The 21,069-nt window shown below is 47.4% G+C and overlaps 1 protein-coding gene across 1 annotated transcript in view; it reads right to left on the reverse strand.

Moving 5' to 3' along the window:
- Window positions 1-3,760: 3,760 nt before the first annotated feature.
- Window positions 3,761-21,069, reverse strand: part of CSTF3 (cleavage stimulation factor subunit 3) — a 73,473-nt gene continuing 56,164 nt past the window's right edge. The window contains exons 10-21 of the mRNA XM_008067150.2: window positions 20,195-20,357; window positions 17,531-17,640; window positions 16,539-16,655; window positions 15,918-15,992; window positions 13,690-13,833; window positions 12,955-13,057; window positions 9,456-9,525; window positions 7,751-7,946; window positions 5,734-5,887; window positions 4,958-5,052; window positions 4,754-4,814; window positions 3,761-4,449 (exon numbers count right to left, since the gene is read on the reverse strand). Of these exons, the coding sequence (XP_008065341.1) occupies window positions 4,247-4,449; window positions 4,754-4,814; window positions 4,958-5,052; window positions 5,734-5,887; window positions 7,751-7,946; window positions 9,456-9,525; window positions 12,955-13,057; window positions 13,690-13,833; window positions 15,918-15,992; window positions 16,539-16,655; window positions 17,531-17,640; window positions 20,195-20,357 (1,491 nt within the window). The 3' untranslated portion in view covers window positions 3,761-4,246. The remainder of the gene's footprint in view (window positions 4,450-4,753; window positions 4,815-4,957; window positions 5,053-5,733; window positions 5,888-7,750; window positions 7,947-9,455; window positions 9,526-12,954; window positions 13,058-13,689; window positions 13,834-15,917; window positions 15,993-16,538; window positions 16,656-17,530; window positions 17,641-20,194; window positions 20,358-21,069) is intronic.

Here is a 21,069-nt window from a genome sequence, read left to right on the forward strand (position 1 = left end):
TTGAGACTGCTGATGGTCCGGGCACACATGCAGGACTTGGACCTGGCCGCAAGTGCTCAGGGAGGCCTTCTGTGTGCAGACGAGCACTGAGGTCAGTTCTGCTCTGTGGGGACAGGGGACATTTCAAAAGCAGAGCCAGGACTGTCCTTCGGTCCCAGGCAGGAGGCCCCAGGGACCCGGCTTCTGGCTGGCAGGCTGGCCACATCCAGAGGAGAGTCCCTTTGAAGAGCAAGATGGCATCTCCCTGGCGCCCGGCGAGGCCCTGCGCGGGCACTGCGCCTGCCACCTGGGAGGTCACGGTCCTGGAGGGGAAGCCTGAGCTCCCGGGGCCAGCTCGCCCGCCGGCCTAGCTGTGGGTGCTTGGGGTGTTTCCTGCCCCCGCCAGGGATGAGAGCGAGGAGCCGCCTGCCACGCCAGCCCTGGCTCCGCAGTGCGCGCTTCCGCAGCCTCCTTTCGTAGTCGTGAGCCACACGGCTCCCGCTCCCAGTGCCCAGAGCAGCGGTGGGCCCGGATGGGCAGGCTGGAAGCCCGAGGTCGTGGGGTGGTCGCTTCCCGACTGCCGGCCCACTGGCCTCGGTGTGTGTGGCAGGAGGCCGCACCAGTCACGCAGAGTGGAGGAAGCAGCTTCCAAGTCAGTCTCCTCCCCGGGTCGCTTGTGGCGGCTTCTTTCCTTCCTGGAGTTCCAGGGCTCCTCACTGAGGGCCCAAAGCTCCAGGTGGCTCATTTAGTCACTCGAGAAACACGCCAGGCACCATGTGCCGCCCCAGGCAGAGTCTCCTTCCAAAACGAAGTTGCCCTTCAGAACAGACGGAGGGTGAGGTCAGTGTCCCCAGGCCACCAGGGTCTGACAGTCACGCGGGTGAATGAACGAACGAATGAATGTCTGGAGGAGTAGCTCTTGCCCTTGGCTGGACAGGTGGCCTCGCGGTCCGGGGGTTTCAGACCGGCTGTACCTTTTGAAGCAAGCTACAGTGTGATGGCGTGACGACGTGGCCCGACTGCGAGGGCTCAGGCACAGCCACGCCACGATGGCGCCTACGGGCCCCACGTGGGGGGTCTGCATGGAAGGACCGGGTCGCTGCTAAGTTGGACCTCACGGGTGGGTGGTATGCGCCCCGGCCAGTGATGCCCAGCCAGCGGCTTACGATTCCTGGAATGGAGTGCAGTTGCCGCCACCGGCTTCCCTGGGGCATGTCTTCCTCAGTTCAGTAGCTGCTTTCTGGTTCCTGCTTGCGTGGCTGCCCTGGGTCCTGGCGAAGTCTGTCACGCCAGCTCGCACACGTGGTTCCTGACTGAGCCCCTGGTGTCTGTGTCCAGCGTTTGCACGTCTGCTGTCATGGAGGCAGGCTGGCCGCCTGGGAACCGGGGCTCCGGCCCCCCAGGTGACCCCCATGCTGGGGCGCGGCAGGCCTGGTTCCAACGCCTGCAGAATGAAAGGGCCAGATGTGCACGTGTTCCCTTCCAATTCTAACACTGGTCACGGGAAGGCCGTGCACAGCCCCTGATGGAGAGGGAGACCTGGGCTTGCGCCTTCTCTGCTCTCACCTGCGTGCTGGTCCTCAGGCCTCAGTCTCTCCACCTGTAAAATGGGAACACGACTCACTGCTGCTGCGGGGATCCCGTGGCAAATGGACACGAGAGCGCTTTGTACGTGCAGAAGGGTCCCTGTTGCTTCATTCACAGTCAGGGTGGGCAGGCCCCTCAGCCCACCGCACCTCCGCTGTCGTACGGTGCCCGGGGGCGCCCAGCCTGCCTCAGCCAAGCCTCTGGGGTCTGCGGGAAGTCTCCTCCCTGCCCTCTCCACGCCTGTCTCTGGCCGTTGCCTCCTCTGGGTCAGGGCTGCCGTCCCGCCCGCTCACTCCCGACCCCACCTCCACCCCAGGGACCCCCGTGGCTGTCCCGCTGCACTAAATGAAGCTGTGAACGAACAAATGAACCGTGAGTGAATGGGAGTGGGTGAGGGGCTGTGGAGTCATATCCAAAGGCCCTGTCTCGTTAAAGGCCGTCTAAATCAATCGCTACAGTGTCGTTTGCAACTGTCTGTTTATGCTGGATTTTGTGTTACAGAATCACTTTGGGGGCTAGCCTTTTTATTGTATCCACAGCAGCTTTACAGGTGATAACCTTTAAGCCTAGCAAGTGCTATTTATTAACCAAATGTTCACTGGTACTTTCAGAACTAGCCAGAGTTCTAGAAAATATGTGTCAGAAACCTAAGCAGACGGACTCTTACTTAATACTGTCCTGCCGGTGGGTTTCTGTCACACCTGACTCAAATACCTTGCCTTCTGGACCTAAGAAGCAGCACCAGTGTCAGCTCGGTCTGGTGAAATCACGCGTCTGGCGTGTGTCGCACTAGTCAAACTTCACTTCCCTCCAGCCTCTCTTTAAATTGCTTTATCTGAATGAAACGTTGAACGCAGTTAACTGCAACCTCTGACTTGCGGCAACCTTAAAATTGACGCGACACCCCTATTGTTTTTCTTTGTTATGTTGCCTCTGCTTTGTCAAGCACTGTCTGGTCTATGTCTTTGTATTTTAAAGTCTATGCCATATGGTACTATTGGTGCCTTGAAGATTGTTTTGTTGATAACTATGATATTAAGAAAACTTGGCCAGGTGTGGTGGGTCATGCCTGTGATCCCAGAGCTTTTGGAGGCCTAAGTGGGAGGATCACTTGAGCCCGGGGGTTTGAGACCAGCCTGGGCAACATAGCAAGATGCTGTCCATCCCAAAAAAACCCAGCCAGGCGTGGTGGCTCACGTCTGTAATCCCAGCACTTTGGGAGGCTGAGGTGAGAGGATTCCCTGAGCCCATGGGTTCAAGACCAGCCTGGGCAACTTGGCGAGCCCTCATCTCTACAATAAATAAAAAAATTAGCTGGGTGTGGAGGTGCATGCCTGTAGTCCCAGCTAACTGGGAAGGCTGAGGCAGAAGGATCGCTGGACTTAATCTGCACAAGATTTTGCTCACTGTGATGAGAATTTGGTTAAGTAGCTGCAATTTTCTTTAATGCTGTGTTTAGCACGTGAAAAAATTGTTCTTGAGCACTGAGCACCTTTCACAATATACGGGTTGAGTATCCCTCATCTGAAAATCTGAAATCCAAAATGCTTCAACATCTGAAGTTTTCTGGCACAACGGAAATGCACTGTGGAGCATGTTGGACTTCCGAATCAGGGATACTGACCTGGGGAGGGTGATGTCATATTCTAAAATCTGGGGCACTTCCGGTCCCAAGCACTTCAGAGAAGGGATATTTGGCCTGTGACAGTGAGAACAAGATCATGGATGGCTAAAGGAGTTTCCACACTTATGCTGCTTTTTAAAAAAAGAAGTTTTTAGCTTTTGAGACAAGTCTCGCTCTATTGCCCAGGCTGGAGTGCGGCGGTGTGATCATAGCTCCTGGCAGCCTTGCACTTCTGGGCCCAAGCGATCCTCTCTCCTCAGCCTCTGAGTAACTGTGACTAGTTGCTTTTAAGAGTCAAAAGAGAACAAAAGATCTTGATCTGCCTCAGACTTAATTGGGACAAATGCAGTCATATTGGAGGATTCTGAAAGTTTAATTTGCCTCCTAAAAACGTTTGCAGTTAGTACCAAAACGTCCAGGGGAGAACGTGTGACTAAATGTACATTTGGTAAACACAAGATGACTTTTCCTTGTATTAGTGACATTTATTTTAAATGATACTGGCCGAATAACATAAAATAAGCAGCTATCGTAAATAAACTCGGAATAAAAGAAGCAGAAGAGACACGATGTTTCTGAGATTCTTTTATTTCTTAAAGGACCGATTTAAAATTTTAAACTACAAAACAGATTCCATATATTCCGCCATAAATAAAAACAAACAATAAGGCAGGACTCTACATACGCAAACTGAGAACAACTGTTTTCCAGAAAATGTGACGAAATGCTTTACAATCATAAGCCATCCAGTTTTTAAAATAAAACTGTTGAAAACTCACAGATCTTCAAGCGGCAGGTACAAGACGTGCACACGCGAGGCTCTGCCACGTGTGTCTCATGTTTCTGAGAACCTCATCCCGCTCAGCACGCACATCTGCTCCGCGTTCTGGAATCCACAGGTGGCGGTGGTTTTCCTCGAGAACCATGTGAGAGAGGCACCAATGACGATACAACTTTGTTTCCAAGAACCTTGGAACAAAGCGTTGTCGCTTTCAGACGTGCGACTTAAGAGGCAAGAAGGGAGTCCCAAGTCCGGGAGCCGGTCTGCAGCCCGCCTCACCGGATTCGCTTCTGCTGCCGGGCTCTGTAGATGTCGTGAACTGGGGGCACCACGGCGCCCTTCTCTTCGTCCTCGTCCGAGTCCTCGTTGGGCCTCTTGACGGCCTTGGCGAGAACTGCGTTGCTCTCCACGGGGCCATTGCCTTCGAAGGCGAGCTCCGGGGCCCTCCCGGTGATGATCCTCACGGCCTCCTCCACGGCTGTCGAGACAAAGCAGAGCGGGCTGTGGGGCCTGAGCTTGGGGGGGTTCTAGGTGCTTCCACGTCACCTCACAGGGACGCAGCTGCTGTCAAGGCTGCTTCAGCTCTTTCGGGAGCCAAGTCTGAGTGTGCCCGCTAGACACTGTCCTTAATGGAGCGAGCATGTGAACAGGCCTCTCATGCCTGGGCTTCACACACCCCTGTGGGGGGACTGGCTGGGGTGGAAACGCGGCCGAGAGCACCCGCCCCTCCCGCCTGGGAGACGTGTGGAGCGGCGCTCTGACGGTGGGCCTTCGCTACTCACTGTTTGGTATCTTGCATCTTCGGAAAATCTCCATCAGTTCATCCACTTGTACAAAAGGACCCTGTTTTAACACGAATACATTTTAGTCCCCAGGAACTGGACAGGTTACAATGGCAGTACTTGATGCTTCCCACGACACAGGAGGAGAAGCACACAGCTCCTGCGGCCCCAGAGCCAGCACCCACCGCGAAAACACGAACAGACCTGGAAGCAGATCGGAGGAGGGAGAAGCTTCATCAGGACGACGGCCGCAGGGGGCACTGGGAACACGCCCCCAGGGACAGGGTGGAGGCCTGGAGCTGCGAGGGAGAAAAATCAGTGTGACTGCACGGGCTGGGGGCGTACACACACACACACAACACACACACACACACACACACAACACACACACACACACACACACAAGAGCCTGCACTAGAGTCCCTGTGTCTACACTGCTCAGTCTCAAGTACTCTTACTGCTTCCCCTACTTAACCACACTCAGGGGAGACGGGAAGAGCAGTCCCGACCCCAGGGCCCCAGGAGGTAGAGAAGCGGACAAGTGACTTTGCGTAAGGCACCCAGGGGTCATGTGTTCAGCAATCCTGTTTCAAGTCGGTTATTCAGCAACGTATCTAGTCCTAAGTTCCTTGTTCAAAAAGGACCGAGAGGGGCTGCTGACCGTGAAGATGCGTCAACATACCGACCCACATCACTGAGGCAGGTTTCCAGCTGTTCAGGTGACCCCACGGAGCAGCACTGCTAAAAACTGCTTAAGTATCACTGCCAAAGTGGGTGCCTGGAATCTGGATCACTGAAGTTTGGTTTTGAGGACATTCTTAGTTATTCTGGCTCAAAGATTACAACCAAGTCACTTGTCGCAGTGACCCTAAGTCTAATAATTAACCTACATGGAAAGGCCATGTCACTTCCCCCCACACTGGGATTTAAATCAACAAACAAACCGAGGTCTCAGTACTGGGTCTCCAGGCATGGCTTACGTGCTAAATGTCGTGGCTGAAATGGAATCATCTGCTGAGTGTCTGGCTTGGGGTATTCAGGCTTTCTATCCACTTCATCTTTCAGAACAGGCACTATGGAAGGAGCTACAACTGGGTCTGGAATTATAGCTGCTAGCTTAGCACGGGAGACGTCCTGAAAACGCAGAACAGAAGAATCCTAAACCCGGAAAGGGACTGACAGAGGATAATCGCACAGCACTGCAGTCGGGCGGCTACAGGGCGATTAGCTGTTAAAACCACAGGAAGAAAGGGAGGGTCAGCAAGAACTGCGGGTGGGGGGATGGCGACGCCACAGGGAAGGCCACTGGGCTCCAAAGACCCGGTGTTCTGGAACTCCAGCTAGTGCTGGTGAAGAGCCACTGGACTCGAGTTGCCAGGTGGCACGTTTGTAGGACAGACCCAAGCTCTCGTGGGTGATCAGAAGGCAGCTCCAAGCAGAGGGGAGGGTGACTTGAAGGAGAACTCCAGATTTTAGACATTCTTCTGACAGCTGCCTCCCACCAGAATTGAACGACATCTATCAGTTTCATTAAATGGAGAGGCTGGACTACGGCCCTGCTTCGTGAAGGTTAAAAGTTGATCCCCACCGCGGCCAGCAAGATTTTGCGAGTGAAACAACGGTTGTTCCCAACACGCTGTTGCAGGGGAAGGGGCATGTCTTGAGCAGCCACCACTGGCCGGGCAGTTCTACCCTCTGTTCTCTCTGAGGAGGCAAGTAGCAACATTGCCACTTTGGAGAAGGGGCTGAAGCTCAGAGGCTCCCCGGCGGGTGAGAAGTGGAGGGGCCTGGGCCGGGCTCCTGAGCTCAGCTCCAAGCCGGTGTTCTCGGGCCAGCACTGTCCGCTGGGCTGAGCAGCTCTGCCACGTGGGGCGGGGCACACGCTTGCCTGCGGGCAGGCCCTGCCCGGAAGAGCTCTGCTGCCTCCACAGGCCACCCAGTGTCCTCTGCCTGCCGAGAACCCAAGAAGCCCTGTGCCACCATCGAGGGACATAAAGCATCTCATGCCTCAGCATTGCCAGTGCCGTTGGTGACACGAGTATTCCACACACAGATCTGAGCGAGAGGGTGTGCTGGGCAGTGCTTTTTGTCTCTCCCGCTCTCATGGACGCACACACCACCCGCAGAGTCCTTCCCTAAACACCAGAGAGTGGAAACAGGAAGCCGAGGTGGCAAATACGCTTGGGAGGCAGTTCCGCTAGGAAACAGTAGGGCCTCCTTGTCATTAGCGTCCTTGATTTTCGTTTTCATGTTGGAAAAGTTGGAACAGGCTTTTCCAGCAATTCCACAAAGGACAGTGCGCCTCATTATCGTCGATAGGCTCTGGAAACGGCAACTTTGAGAGAAATGAGGTGTAGCAAAACCAGTTTGTTTGGTTTTTTCCCTCATCAATGTTATAAGAAAACCACAAATGAAAGACGTCATTTGAGGACCTGCAGTATTTCGTTTTGCTTACGTAAAGTTGCCGTTTCCAGGAATCTGCCGGCAACGCGAGTGAGGGTTTCCTGCTGCGTCTTGGCCTTCACTGGGAAGTTAACCGAGCAGCACGGTCTGCTCGCCCCGAGGGCCACTGAATAACGCTGCGACAAGGACACAAATCCCTCCAGGGACTCTGTGGGCTACACATGCTGGAGTGTTTCTTCTCTATATCGTAACAAAGTACGCAACAGATCCGTCAAAACACGGTCATCAGTCTGATAAAGACTATTAGGAAAAACATAAAAGCTAAGGCGGTGTTCCGACTTTCTTCTGTCTTTCTTTCCTCCCGCTTCCACCATCTGTCCAGCACACATGAGATGGAAGGCATCGACCATTTCAGGGACAGAAGGAAAGTGCAAGATTTCAATTCTCATTTTGTGCAGCTACTTTTGACACTCCATGTTCCCAAACCCATTTTCTGCAAGTCTATTCTAAAACTAAGTGAATTTACACTTCAGAGTGCCAGTTACCCTGAACCTTTGAAAACACTGCTTACATCTTGACCCCAAGTACACATACCTTATAGCCAAGTGCTTTCAGCTCGCTTGCAGAGCAAGGATATAAGTCCATGAACTTGTATCTGTCCACCAGCAGGGCCGTTTCCTTGCCCTCATACTCTTCTTTGAATGCCGTGAACCGTCTTTTCTCTACTTTGAGAATACTAGCTAGGTCACCAATATTACTTTCAAAAGCTAGAAACCGGGCCCAGATTTCTCTGTAAGGGAATAAATATAACCGACACTTAGCTATTCTGGGTTTGGGACAGGGGAGTTCATTTACAAAAAGCCTTAAGCTCCCCCTCTCTCCCCCTTAAATTGTAAAAAACTCTTGATTATAAGGAGTTCTAACCTATGGGAAAGTAGTGTCACGAATACCTATATCCCATTACCTTGACGGTTAATACTGTGCCACCTATGCCTCATCTAGTTTTTGCTCACGTGTTTCAAAGTGAATTATAGACATAGTCCTCCACCCTGGACATTTCGGTATCTAAACCCTTTCCTGAGTTTCTGTTTACTTGGCACACCTCCCCATTCTCTGTGGTCCACATGAGGGACATCCCAGAGAGGGTGAGCTCTAGGCAGGAAAGCTGGAAAAGGAACCCAGGTTTTTCTAGTAACGTGGCTTCACTGTTTTGTGTAAGTGGCAGGAGCCATAATGCAGAATACATTCTTCACCCAATGTAGAAATAAAAATATATCCCAAGATCTAATATGCTCTCTAATGTTTCCCATTAATGTGGACCCCTGGGACCAACTGGTACCTCACCACTATTCTAGTGACTAGAATCAGTGCTCGGAGACAAGTGTCCCAAAGCACCTCTGCTTTGGAGTGAAGTGCTGAGCGCCTGTTACATACCAGGTGCAGAACTAACAATGGTCCTACCTGGCAGACACTGTTGTCGCCCAGTAGGAACGCGAATGTGGGTGCAGTTAGGAAATCTGTCCAGGTTTAGTTGGTGGAGCTGGAGACTGAACCCAAGCCTCCAAGGCCTATTTCCACTGTACCTCTAGACCACGTTGCTCCTTTGTGGTAAACTGACAAAGTCAAAACCCTAAGTCACAGATACAATATGTAAAACAAACTTCTAGTATCTGAGTCTTTGCTTTCGAATAAGGGAGGTAAAAATTTCAGAATTCCTCTCGTATGTAAATATCCATTTCTAGGGATATATGAAACCAGAAAGATAATAAATTGCTAAGGCGTCTCTTAAAACAATTCTAATCACTGTCCAGAAAATTTAAAAATAATCTAAAATGGGTATAAAAAAGACTGCAGGTAGGTAGAATAGACATTGAGAGAGAAAGGAGATCTCTGAAACTCATACTCAAGCAAACATTCACCCACAGTAACTATTCAGGTGTGCCTGGGCGTGGAGGCTCACACCTGTAATCCCAGCACTTTGAGAGGTGGAGGCAACAGGACCACCTGAGCTCAGGGTATGAGACCAGCCTGAGCAACATGGTGAGACCTCATCTCTACAATAAATCAAAAAAAGTAGCCAGGTGTGGTGGTGTGTGTCTGTGGTTCTAGCTACTTGGAAGGCTAAAGCAGAAGGATTGCCTGAGCCCAGCAGGTTGAGGCTGCAGTGACTGTGAGTGTGCCCCTGCACTCCAGCCTGGGCAACAGAGTGAGACTGACTCAAAATCAAACAAACAAAAAACCAATACAGGTGTGAAAGCTGCCTTTAGACCTGACCAGCACGTTTTTCACAATGGCTTACCCAGACTTCTCAGGAGGAAGGCTTCCAGATGTTAGAACTCGTTCAAACAGAACTCGGGTATTATTGTCCTCTAGGATATAGTAAAATATTTTTAAATATCAAAAAAGTTTACTTTTACAAGTCAACAATATTTTTATATGCTTTATCTCACTTAATCTTTATAAAAATCCTCTCAGCAAGGTAATATTATCACACTTGACTTTGATAGTTGAAGAAACTTGAGGTTCAGGAAGGCTAAGGGACTTGATCTGGCTCTCGGCTACTGAACAGCAGGGCAGGACCTAGAAGCCAGGTGTTCCCTTCCAGTTCTGCCCTGCTTTGAACTACACTGCGGTTGTAATGCAAAACTAGAGGCATCCATGGATGTCTGAGCCAGGTATCCCATATGCCTTTTAAAATAATGGGACTTACATATCTGCTGACATTCCAGAGATCAGACTACTGATGTTTTAAAATCTGCTGGCTCACTTAGACACTGAGCTGCTGATGTTGAGACCTAGACCTATGTTATGTTCAGCTGCTGTAGCCTCTTGTCGAGGGACACTCAACATCTAGGTTGTACGCAAATACACACAGGTGAATGGATTCAGGTAAGATTTTAAGAGGTCCTCTGTAGCTAGAGTGGAAAAATAACACTCCTTGCTTGACTCTCAGGGACCATTCAAAACTTAAGAATCCAACACTAACAACAAAATTGGCTCCAACTACTGAGAATCGCTGAGCTGTACTGTACCCTTGGAATGGATGCATTTATGGTATACAAATTATTTCTCAATAAAGTTGCTTAAAAGAAAAAAATCCAGCACAGTGGTTGGTTTTTATTGCCTCAGAGTGGTTATTCGGTTTGTTACCCGTCAATAAGCAAGATAAAACCAAGGGATTAAATGGATTGGGCCCGAGAAGGCAGCACCATTTGTGTGACTTCCACCTTCAATGGAACACACTGCACTTCAAAGGGCCGAGTCCCTCTTGCACTTGATCCTGTTTCCCTTTGTGCCAAGCCTGGTGCCAGACACACCCTATACTGCTCCACATGACTGCCCCCCCACCCCCTGCTGTGTCCTCTGCCGGGAACAAGGCCTCCACCCTCAGCACCTGGCTGACTGCTCCTCTTTCAAAAGCCAGCTCACGGGCCCTTCTGAGGGACGCCCTCCGCAACAGCACCGTCCCACAGAAATGCACTGCAAGCGCATATGGAATGTCAGTGTCCCGCTGGCCATATTTAAGAGGGCAAAAAGGGTGAGATTCATTTGTATTTGACCCAATATAGCCAGATTCTTACCATCTCAACATGTAAGCAATATGAAAAGGCGTTAAGATCTTCCTTCTTTTATCTGAGCCAAGCCTTGGAAGTCTGGGATGGGCATCTCACACTCATGCCACATCCACTCTGGCCTGGCGCGCTTCTCATGCTCAGGACCTGAGAGCCTGGTGCTGCCGTGAGAGCACGGCCCAGCTCCCGAATTTCAGCGATGCCCTCTCTTTGGTGCTTGCAAAGCACTCCCTCTGGGTTCTCGGGCAGCAGTTAGCCCATGCTTCTCACACTCACCACCGTCATCATAAATAGCCAACATCGACAGAAGGCTTTACCACATTCTACATCCAAGCAAAATGCATGCAAAAACTCCTATCTCCTCTCAGTAATCCTGGGAAGACTATTCTGACTATGACCTTTCTACAGAGGAGAAAGCTGAAGTTTTAAGATTACACACCTAATCTCAGAATCATGCCATAGTGAAGCGAACAATAATGCAGTTAAATCTACACACTGGACTCTCCCACATGGGTGCTCTGATGGTGAGAGTGGGGTGCTCTCTACCTTTGCAATCCCAGACCTGAGGAACCAGAGGGTTCCAGATGGCTAGGCCAATGAGTGAACTATCGAAGACACGGATTTTGGAAGACAGAAATGCTGACATCAGATGATATCCTCATCAAAAAAATTACACACACTAGTAATTGTTCTTTTTTTTTGAGTCGAAGTCTCACTCTGTTACCCAGGCTGGAGGGCAGTGGCACACTCATGCCCACTGCAGCCTCAGCCGGCTGGGCTTGAATGATCCTTCTGCCTCTGCCTTCCAGATAGCTGGAAACACAGGCACGTGCCACCATGCCCGGCTAATTTTTTGGATTTCTTGTACAGACGAGGTCTTGCCAAGTTGCCCAGACTGGTCTTGAACCCCTGGACTCAGGCAATCTTCTCGCCTCCACCTCCCAAAGTGCTGGGATTACAGGCGTGAGCCACCGTGCCTGGCACTAGCAACTATTCTAAAAAAAATCAAGCAAAATGATTTAAGATTGGTAAGGAACACTGATTTCATCAAGAAAATTTCTTTATTAAGCAAATGATCCACTATCTCACTTTTTTGGAATTAAGTCTTTGTCCACAGTAGAGAATCACTAAGCTGAAATACAAAGTCATATATACATGACTCTTTTATACTATTTAGGTACACAGAATGTTATATTTTTATGAAATATCATTAAAATTATACATTTATACCTATGATATCTAATTATATAATCATTTACTTGGCACATAATTGTACATTTCTTTCTTTCTTTTTTTTTTTTGAGTTGGAGTCTCACTCTGTCGCCCAGACTGGAGTGTAGCAGTGGCCACTCCCGGCCACTGCAGCCTCGATCTGCTGGGCCCTGGCGATCCTTCCGCCTCAGCCTTCCAAGTAGCTGGAACTACAGGCGCGCGCTACCACGCCCGGCTAATTTTTTGATTTACTGTAGAGATGAGGTCTTGCCAAGTTGCCTAGGCGGGTCTCGAACCCGTGGGCTCAGGTAATCCACTCACCTCAGCCTCCCAAAGTGCAGGATTACAGGCTAAGCCACCGAGTCCGGTTTACATTTCCTTCTTAAACACACCTTTTATATATTTTGTTGTCAAGAAATTACATATTCTGGCATGTAGGTAATTGGACTTAATGAGAAAAATGAATTACCTACCGCAGTGCCCGGTACATGGTAGAAACTCAATAAAGGATGCCATTATGATTATTACAACAAAATAGGCAAATACAAAAAAAAAGATGCTGAAAAACATAACGCTTATTTTTGAATCTCTTTCCCAGTAACTTTAAAGTGTTTTGCTTTCCTATTTGGGCATCTTTGACTTTGGGTGGCTAGAAGTTTTTTCGTCTGTTTTTGCCCCCAGCAAACAGGAGACGATTTGCCCAGAGTTGTCTCAGAAATGGATGTCAACAGCTCTGTGTCTCCTGACTCTGACTTTGCAGCTTTCTCCCTTTACTTTGTACCCTTTGCTGACAGTACTTCACTGATTAAAGACCATCCTGCAGAGTCAAAAAGTATCTACCATGACACAATAAATATCAATTCATGGTAGACAGGTGCTCAGGCAGCATTTGTGGCCTATCAAGTGCCTGGCTGGTGTGATGTCAAAGCACATTCGAAAAGGAAAAAAATCGAGCAGCATAATTTCAAATGACGTAACATTAAGACACCACTATAGATTCGAGAATCAGCTTACCATTGAGGTGAGAAAGATAGTCAATATAGGCCAGGACATATTCTGGAATGTCTCCATATTTCTTCAGCCCCAGCTCAAAAATCTTAAAGGCAACAGATTTGTCCTAGAAGTAAACAGAGTATTGATTTCCATGAAATGTGAGACAAGACACTATACCTAACTGTGACTAAGTGCCATCAGGATTAGAATGGAAACCAAAGTCACATGAAGCAAAAACTGCTGGTTTAGGCTTAGGTTAAGAAATACAGGGTAGGGTGCGGTGGCTCAAGCTTGTCATTCCAGCACTTTGGGAGGCGGAGACGAGAGGATTGCCTGAGCCCGGGGGTTCAAGGCCAGCCTGGGCAACTTGGTGAGACCTCGTCTCTACAATAAATCAAAACATCAGCCAGGCATAGTGGCATGTGCCTGTAGTTCCAAGTACTTGGAAGGCTGAGGCAGAAGGATCACCTGAGCCCAGCAGGTCGAGGCTATGGTGACCGTGAGTATGGCCCTGCACTCTAGCCTGGGTGAGAATGAGACTCCGACTCAGAAAAAAAAAAGAAATACAGGGTTTTAATAAGGTCTAAATTTGCAGGCAGCTGGGGGGCTCCCTGTAATTTTACAGAGACATGTAGACTCCTTTACAAAATGGAGCAACGGAAGGTTAATAACAGAAACTAGGACTCGTTTGTTTTATTCAGTGTACCTCAGATGAAGGAAATAACTTCACCTTTATGCTTGCATTTCAATCTTTACCTTACTACAGTAATACTCCATGAGTGCAGCGGTAACATAGACATGGTGGCGGGTTCTGGTATCTTCTCTTGCTTTTTTAAATATCATTCTTCCAGATTTGATACCTTCTGCTCTCCTTGCAAATTTCATGTATTGGATATATACCTATGCAAAAAAAGTGTTTGTAGTATACAAATGAGGCAGCAAAAGTTTCCCATATAAGAAAGCGATCCTAGGCCATTGCTTTGTTAAACTCTGCCTCCACATGACTCTTTGAGCTATGGTTGCTGTGTTTTCTTAGCTTTGGCCCCCCTCCCCTATCTTGGGGAGGTGAATCTCTCTCTCTTTCTAAACAAACCTTGCTCAAAAACTTAAAAAAAAAAAAGAAGTCAATAGTAAATACTCCCCAAATTAGTAAGTAGTATTATGGATAATATGCTATTTTTTCTGGTATTAGAGATGTATGCCAATTATTATTTTTTATTCATATACTACAAAACTCACCCTTTAAAAAATATACAATTCAGTAGTTTTAAATATATTCACAAGAGTGTGCAATCATCACCACTATCTAATTCTAGCACGTGTAAATTAAAGTTTAAGGAGGATGGGCATGGTGACTCATGTCTGTAATCCCAGTACTTTAGGAGATTGAAGTGGAAGGGTTGCTTAAGGCCAGGGAGTTCCAGACTTGCCTGGGCAACATAGCAAGACCATGTCTCTGCAAAAAATAAAATATTAGCCGGGCATCGTGGTGTGCACCTACAGTCCCAGCTACTTGGGAAGCTGAGGTAAAAGGATCGTCTGAGCCCAGGAGGTCAAGGCTGTGGTGAGCTGTTATTGTGCCACTGCACTCCAGCCTAGGCAACACAAGATCCTGACTCACAAAAAAAAGGGAGGGGGGGGAATATGGAAAACTACTAGAAAACACTCCATTCATGAATGTCAATATCTAAAAACTCAAGATCTGATTGAATACAAGCATGTTTTACAAGATATGTTTACCTTCACATTTTGTTGGTTTATTTTTAAAAGCCCACTCCTCGGCCGGGCGCGGTGGCTCACGCCTGTAATCCCAGCACTTTGGGAGGCAGAGGCAAGAGGATTGCCTGAGTCCAGGGGTTCGAGACCAGCCTGGGCAACTTGGTGAGACTTCGTCTCTACAATAAATCAAAAAATTAGCCGGGTGTGGTGGCATACGCCTGTAGTTCCAGCTACTTGGAAGGCTGAGGCAGAAGAATCACCTGAGTCCAGCAGCAGGTCAAGGCTGAGGAGGCCGTGAGCATACCACTACACTGCAGCCTAGGCGACGGTGAGACTCCAACTCAAAAAAAAAAAAAAGCCCACTCCTCTATTTTCTAAAGACCATATCATGGAACTTCATCATTAGACTATGAGCTGCTGTATACTCAACATCTACAGAGTGTCCACCACCTAATGAGTATGCGATATATGCTTTGTGAACCAATGATCGTGGGAGGGGCCTGGTTTGCCCAGTTCTGACATCAATCCCTGCTGTCTGCTCTGGAAGGAGGGACAGTGAAGGCACGGCCTACAGGTTCCACGCAGAAAGGGACTTCATCTAGTTTCCATTATGTGGCTGGAGTCTAGCACAGGGCTTAGATATGCAGAATCCATTTAAAAATAACGAATGAGCACAGGAATTGGAGCAGTGGGACCCCAATACAGACAAAAAAAGAAGCAGGGATGATGTAATCAACTTGAGGCCGAGGGTCTAGAACCCACCTGCAGCCTGTCTACCTCCCCTCATCCCCCATAGAGCACCCTGCACTTCTGCAGCTTTGAAAGTTTTGAGACTACTGGGATAGAACAGGACCGAGGAAATGGCAAATTTCTGTCCAACACCCTCCTAGGTTGTTGGTTTATCCTGTTTCATTTAAAAAGAAATATTTATGAAGCCACAATTATGTTGCGTAAAGTAGCTTCAAACCACGATCACAGGGAAAGTGTTAGAGAAAGTCCCTCTGTATTTATTTCATACTGCTGCATGAAAAAGAAAACAGATCAATAATTGCCAAGAGAAGGGCTGCCTACAAAGGGGTCACATGAGGGAATTTCTGAGGGCAATGGAATGTTCTGGATCTTCATTGTGGTGGTAGTCCTATGACTTGATGCTACTTATCAAGATTCATAGACTACAGACGAAAAACAATGAATTTCACCACATATAAAGTTAAATTACTTTTTACCCTGTAAAGGTGGGAAAGAGAGATCTGTAAATGACTCACCAAGGTCGGGTCAATATCCTCAATTGCCAGCAGTCGGTTGTAGATACTGTGAACCTTCTCGTACTTCATGCGGCTCTAAGGCAGAAGGGAGGAAGTGATGGTAAATATAAGTCAAAACGCACAGCACTGGCGCGCCAAGGAAGCCAAGGCTGACCCACCTCCACCAATGGCACCTGCTTTGAGCTAAAGGTGATATGAGCCGAGGACTAATAAGTGTTTATTCTGCATCACCTCTGTCCACCAAAAACAATATGCACAGCAAAGCAGCAACCAGAAAAAAAGTTTAGTTTACAAAAATTATAAGAAAGTTCTAAGGCCGAGCACTGTGGCTCATGCCTGTATTCTTGCACTTTGGGAGGCCTAGTCAGGAGAATTGCTTGAGTCCAGGGGTTTAAGACCGCCTGGACAACCAAGTGAGACCCTGTTTCTACAAAAATAAAAACATTAGCCAGACGTGATGGTATACGCCTGTAGTCTCAGCTACTCAGGAGGCTTGAGCCCAGGAGTTCTAGGTTGCAGTGAGCTATGATCGAGCCATTGCACTCCATCTTAGGCACCAGAGCAAGATGTTATCTCTAAAAAAAAATAAAGATAAAAAAAGATCTAAACATGTTTACTTACCTCTTCATAATCTGCATATGCAAAATAAAGAAGCATATTCTTCTTCAATAAAGTGCTTATGGCTCTTTCATATATATTAGCAGCTTCATCACTAAATAATTTGGCATTATTCATATCCTAAGAGAAAAAAAAGAAAGCTCACCCTCAATAATTTTAACATAGCTAGAAGAGAATAAAATTCATAAAACTGCATCTGGTTTATTTATGTATCTAAGAAAACACACACACATAAATACATACGTGCACAAACACATATGCATTTCTGGAAAACTTCTTCTGTCCTTTTAACTTACTCGAATGATTCATCACTTTAATACATTAAAAAATAGCCACTATAAATACTCGAAATGATTCATCACTTTAATACATTAAAAAACAACCACTATATTTTTAATTCAGACTAAGACAGTCTAATTATATGAACGTCACTAAGAAGCCGGGCATGGTGGTTCATGCCTGCAATCCCAGCACTTGGGAGGTGGAGGTGAGAAGACTGCCTGAGCCCAGGGGTTCAAGTCCAGCCTAAGCAACATGGGAAAACCTCGTCTCTACAATAAATAAAAAAATTAGCTGAGCATGGTGGCACATGCTTGTGGTTCCAGCTACTTGGTAGGCTGAGGTGGAAGGATCGCCTGAGCTCAGTAGGTTGAGCCTGGACGACAGACTCCACTCAAAAAAAAAAAAATGCTGGGTGTGGTGGTGCGTGTCTGTGGTTCCTACTTGGGAGGCTGAGATGGTGGGATTGCCTGAGCCCAGCAGGTCAAGGCTGTGGTGGCCATGAACTTCCTACTGCACTCTAGCATGGGCAACAGAGTGAGACTCCAACTCAAAAAGAAAAAAAAAATTAAAACTGATAATTAAGATTCATATTAATATAAGTTTAAAATTCTCAGCACTAACACCTTATTGCCAAAATTCAATGTTGTCTTCTTCAGGAAGTCACTGCACTACCAAAACCACTTAAGGACCCGTGTGGGGAGGGGAATACTCACTCCCTTCTCTGCCAGCAGTTTGCTGGACTGCTCAAGGTACTGGGCGGCTTCATACCAGATGTCAGGGTGATGACCCAGCACAAGCAGGCACTGTTCATAAGCAAACATGACTAAGGAAGACATCCAGACAGCAGTCAGTTAAAATCAACATTACTTGTGAAACTATCGTTTAGCCATCACAACTACATTCTCAGCCTAAGGCAGGGTCCTTGAAGTGCATGACAGAGAAGAAAGCCTTAGTGATTTCTGGCACCATCATCTACCCGAGCCCACGTACTCATCATGGATGAGATTGATATTTACTGGGCACCAACTGTATGCCAGGAAATGTGAAAGGCGCTGTGAGCACCCATGTGAGCAAGACTTCCTACGTTCAAGAAATCAGTAGCCTATGGCGAGGACAGACACAAGGAAAGCAACAATAGAAAGCACTGTTTGAGGGAAGCACAGCGTCCTCTAGAAACTGCCAGCAGCAGGACTTGACGCAGTTCAGGGACTTGGGAAAGGCTTCACCTAAAACCAAACATGAAGAAAGGATGAAGCTGGTCAGATGATAAGTGAAGGAGGAGCGGGTTGATGCCAAGACGGTGTAGCCAGAGAGCTGAGCAATCCTGCGGGAGTTGATCAACCCACATTCTCATCTGGCCGTGGCAGAGTAGTTTGTATCAACCCATCTGCGAATAAAAATGGCAAAGAACAACAACCAAAAAGCAACTATTTAAAGGTAGTGTAGAAATGACCAAAAAGAAGCAGAAGAGATGAGCCCTGGGGAAAAAACGGAACACACGAGGTAAGTTCCATATTTACATGACTTTTTCCTTGAGAGGCTATACCCATGTCTGTGCAGTTCTGGGATAGCAAGCCAAAGACTGCTGTTCTACTGGCTTGTAACATGGAGTTCTGACCTATGAGAGCAGGTTGAAATTGAGGAGAAACCCCCAAAAAGTGAGAGGCAGAAATTTGGGCGTAAGTGTGCTCAAAATCCTTAGCTGATTCTTAATACGTAAATGTGCATGCATAGAGCCAGGTGCGGTAGTGCACACCTATAATCCCAGCACTTTGGGAGGCTGAGTCGAGAGGAATGCCTGAGCCCACGGGTTCGAGACCAGCCTGGGCAACATGGCAAGATCTCATCTCTACAATTAGAAAAAAAATTAGTTAGATGTGGTGGTACACGCCTATAGTTCCAGCTACTTGGAAGTCCGAGGTTAGAGGGATCGCCTGAACCCAGCAGACGGAGGCTGCAGTGGCCGTGAGTGTGCCACTGCACTCCAGCCTGGGTGACAGATATTTCAGCAACTGCCTATTTTAAGGGAGACCAAATTTGGAATTTGTCTTAACCTGTGAGATGGTCTGGCCAAACACCTTGGACTTGCCATTATGTCTTAGAAGGCCTATGTCCCAAGACTAAGGGATTTACTCTGAAATGAAGGGTAAAACTAAAGCAGACCCATCTTAATAGTATAAAACTAAGCCTCCACAAAGTCCAAAGTGAACTGGCAGTAATTTAACTGACTGCTAAAATAAAACTCAGCATTCTTTATAGGAAGATAACAGAATCCAGTCTTTACAATATATCATTTGTACACTTGTACAATGTCCAATGAAAAAATGTAACTTATCTAGACATGTGATGAACAGAAAAACGTGACCTACAGTCCAGAGAAGAAGCAACCAGGCTGGGCTCGGTGAGTCAGCCTGTATCCCAGCACTTTGGGAGGCCTAGGTGAATGGATTGCCTGAGCCCGCGGGTTTGAGACCAGCTCGGGCAACTTGGTAAGACCTCATCTCTACAATAAAAATAAAAATAAAAATAAACTTAGCTGGGTGTGGTAGCACATGCCTGTAGTTCTGGGTACTTGGAAGGCTGAGGCGGATCACCAGAGCCCAGTGTGCCACTGCACTCCAGCCTGGGCAACAGAGGGAGATGCCAACTCAAAAAAGAAAAAAAAAAGCAAAGAAGCAATCAAAGAAAACAAACCAGATGTTGGAATTAGCAGATGAGGAGTTTAAAACTACTAATTATAACTATGTTAAAAGATATACAGAAAAAGATGACAATAAACACAAAGAATCTCAACTGAGAAGTGGAAACTATAAAAAGAAATTTTAAAGTTCTAAAATGGAAATTTACAAGAACTGAAAATGAAATGAAATGAAGAATTCACTGGATGGGCTTAAGAGTAGACTATACCCAGGTACGGTGGCTCATGCCTGTATTCCCAGCACTTTGGGAGGCTTAAGTGGGAGTATCTCCTGAGCCTAGGAGTTCAACACCAGTCTGAATAGCAGAGCCAGACGGCGTCTCTATAAAAAAATAAAAATAAAAAAATGAGTGGGCATGGTAGCATGTGCCTGTAGTCCCAACTACTGGGGAAGCTGAGGTAGGAGTATATTGCTTGAGCCCGGGTGGAGACTGCAGTGACCCACGATCATGCCACTGCCCTCTAGCCTGGGTGAGTCCTTGACTCAAAAAAGAAAAAAATAGACTGCATGTGATTAAACAAAAATTCAGCGAACATGAAGATAGATTTGTAATACATATTGAATGTGAACACAAGCGAAAACAGGCTAGGCATTAAAAAAAAGTCTCAGTGACCTATGGGAAGATCTAGCGGCCTAATGCACAGGTAGCTGGAGTTCCAGGAGGGCTAATCTTGCTACCTCTTTTGGTTATGAGGGTCTGGTCCTCGGTGCGAAGGGGGTTGCTCTTCTCCCACTGTATATATTTCTTCCACATATCTACTTGCTGAGCTTCTTGAGGAGTATTCTGTGGAGGCACCGAGGGAGCGTTGCGGTCCAAACCTTTCATTACTGTCTCATATTCCTAGGAAAGAAGCATTCAGAACCTTCTTTTAAGATTGTACTGTTTTTAAAAGTGTCATGCAGATCACAGGAAGCATTCAGAATTCGCAGGTGAGCCTGGAACAGCTCAGATATATAGGATAGAGCTGATCAGTTTAGAAGACTTTGTTCAAATGCCTACTTTTTCCAAATGCCACTTTTAAAATATAATTTAAAAACTAAGAGTAGAGAGAAAGATCACAGAGTACTATACACTCAAGAACAGGCACAAGCTAGGCTCAGTGGCTCAGCCTTTGGGAGGCTAAGCCAGGTGGACTGCTTGAGCCCATAGGTTCGTGACCAGCATGGGCAACTTGGCGAGACCTCATCTCTACAATAAATAAAAAATTAGCTGGGCGTGATGGCATTTCAGCTACTTGGAGGGTTGAGGCAGAAGGATCACCGGAGCCCAGCAGGTCAACGCTGGAGTGGCTGTGAGCATGCCACTGTACTCCAGCCTGGGTGGCGGAATGAGACTCCAACTTAAAAAACAAACAAACAAAAGAAAACCAGGCTACCAGGAGTGGGTGAACAGAACACCCAGAGGCCCTCTCTACAGGTGACCCAGGTCACTTTCCAGGACACAGTCAACATGACGAAAAGATCTGGTGGCATGATTACTGCCATCTTTGGAGAAATGATCTGTCTTTTAAAATTTCAATAGTTCATATTAATATTTTTCCTAACTTCTAAAA

Source organism: Carlito syrichta, unplaced genomic scaffold (assembly GCF_000164805.1).
Source record: "Carlito syrichta isolate Samal-C Ts95f unplaced genomic scaffold, Tarsius_syrichta-2.0.1 Scaffold106302, whole genome shotgun sequence".
NCBI classification, from domain to species: Eukaryota; Metazoa; Chordata; class Mammalia; order Primates; family Tarsiidae; genus Carlito; species Carlito syrichta.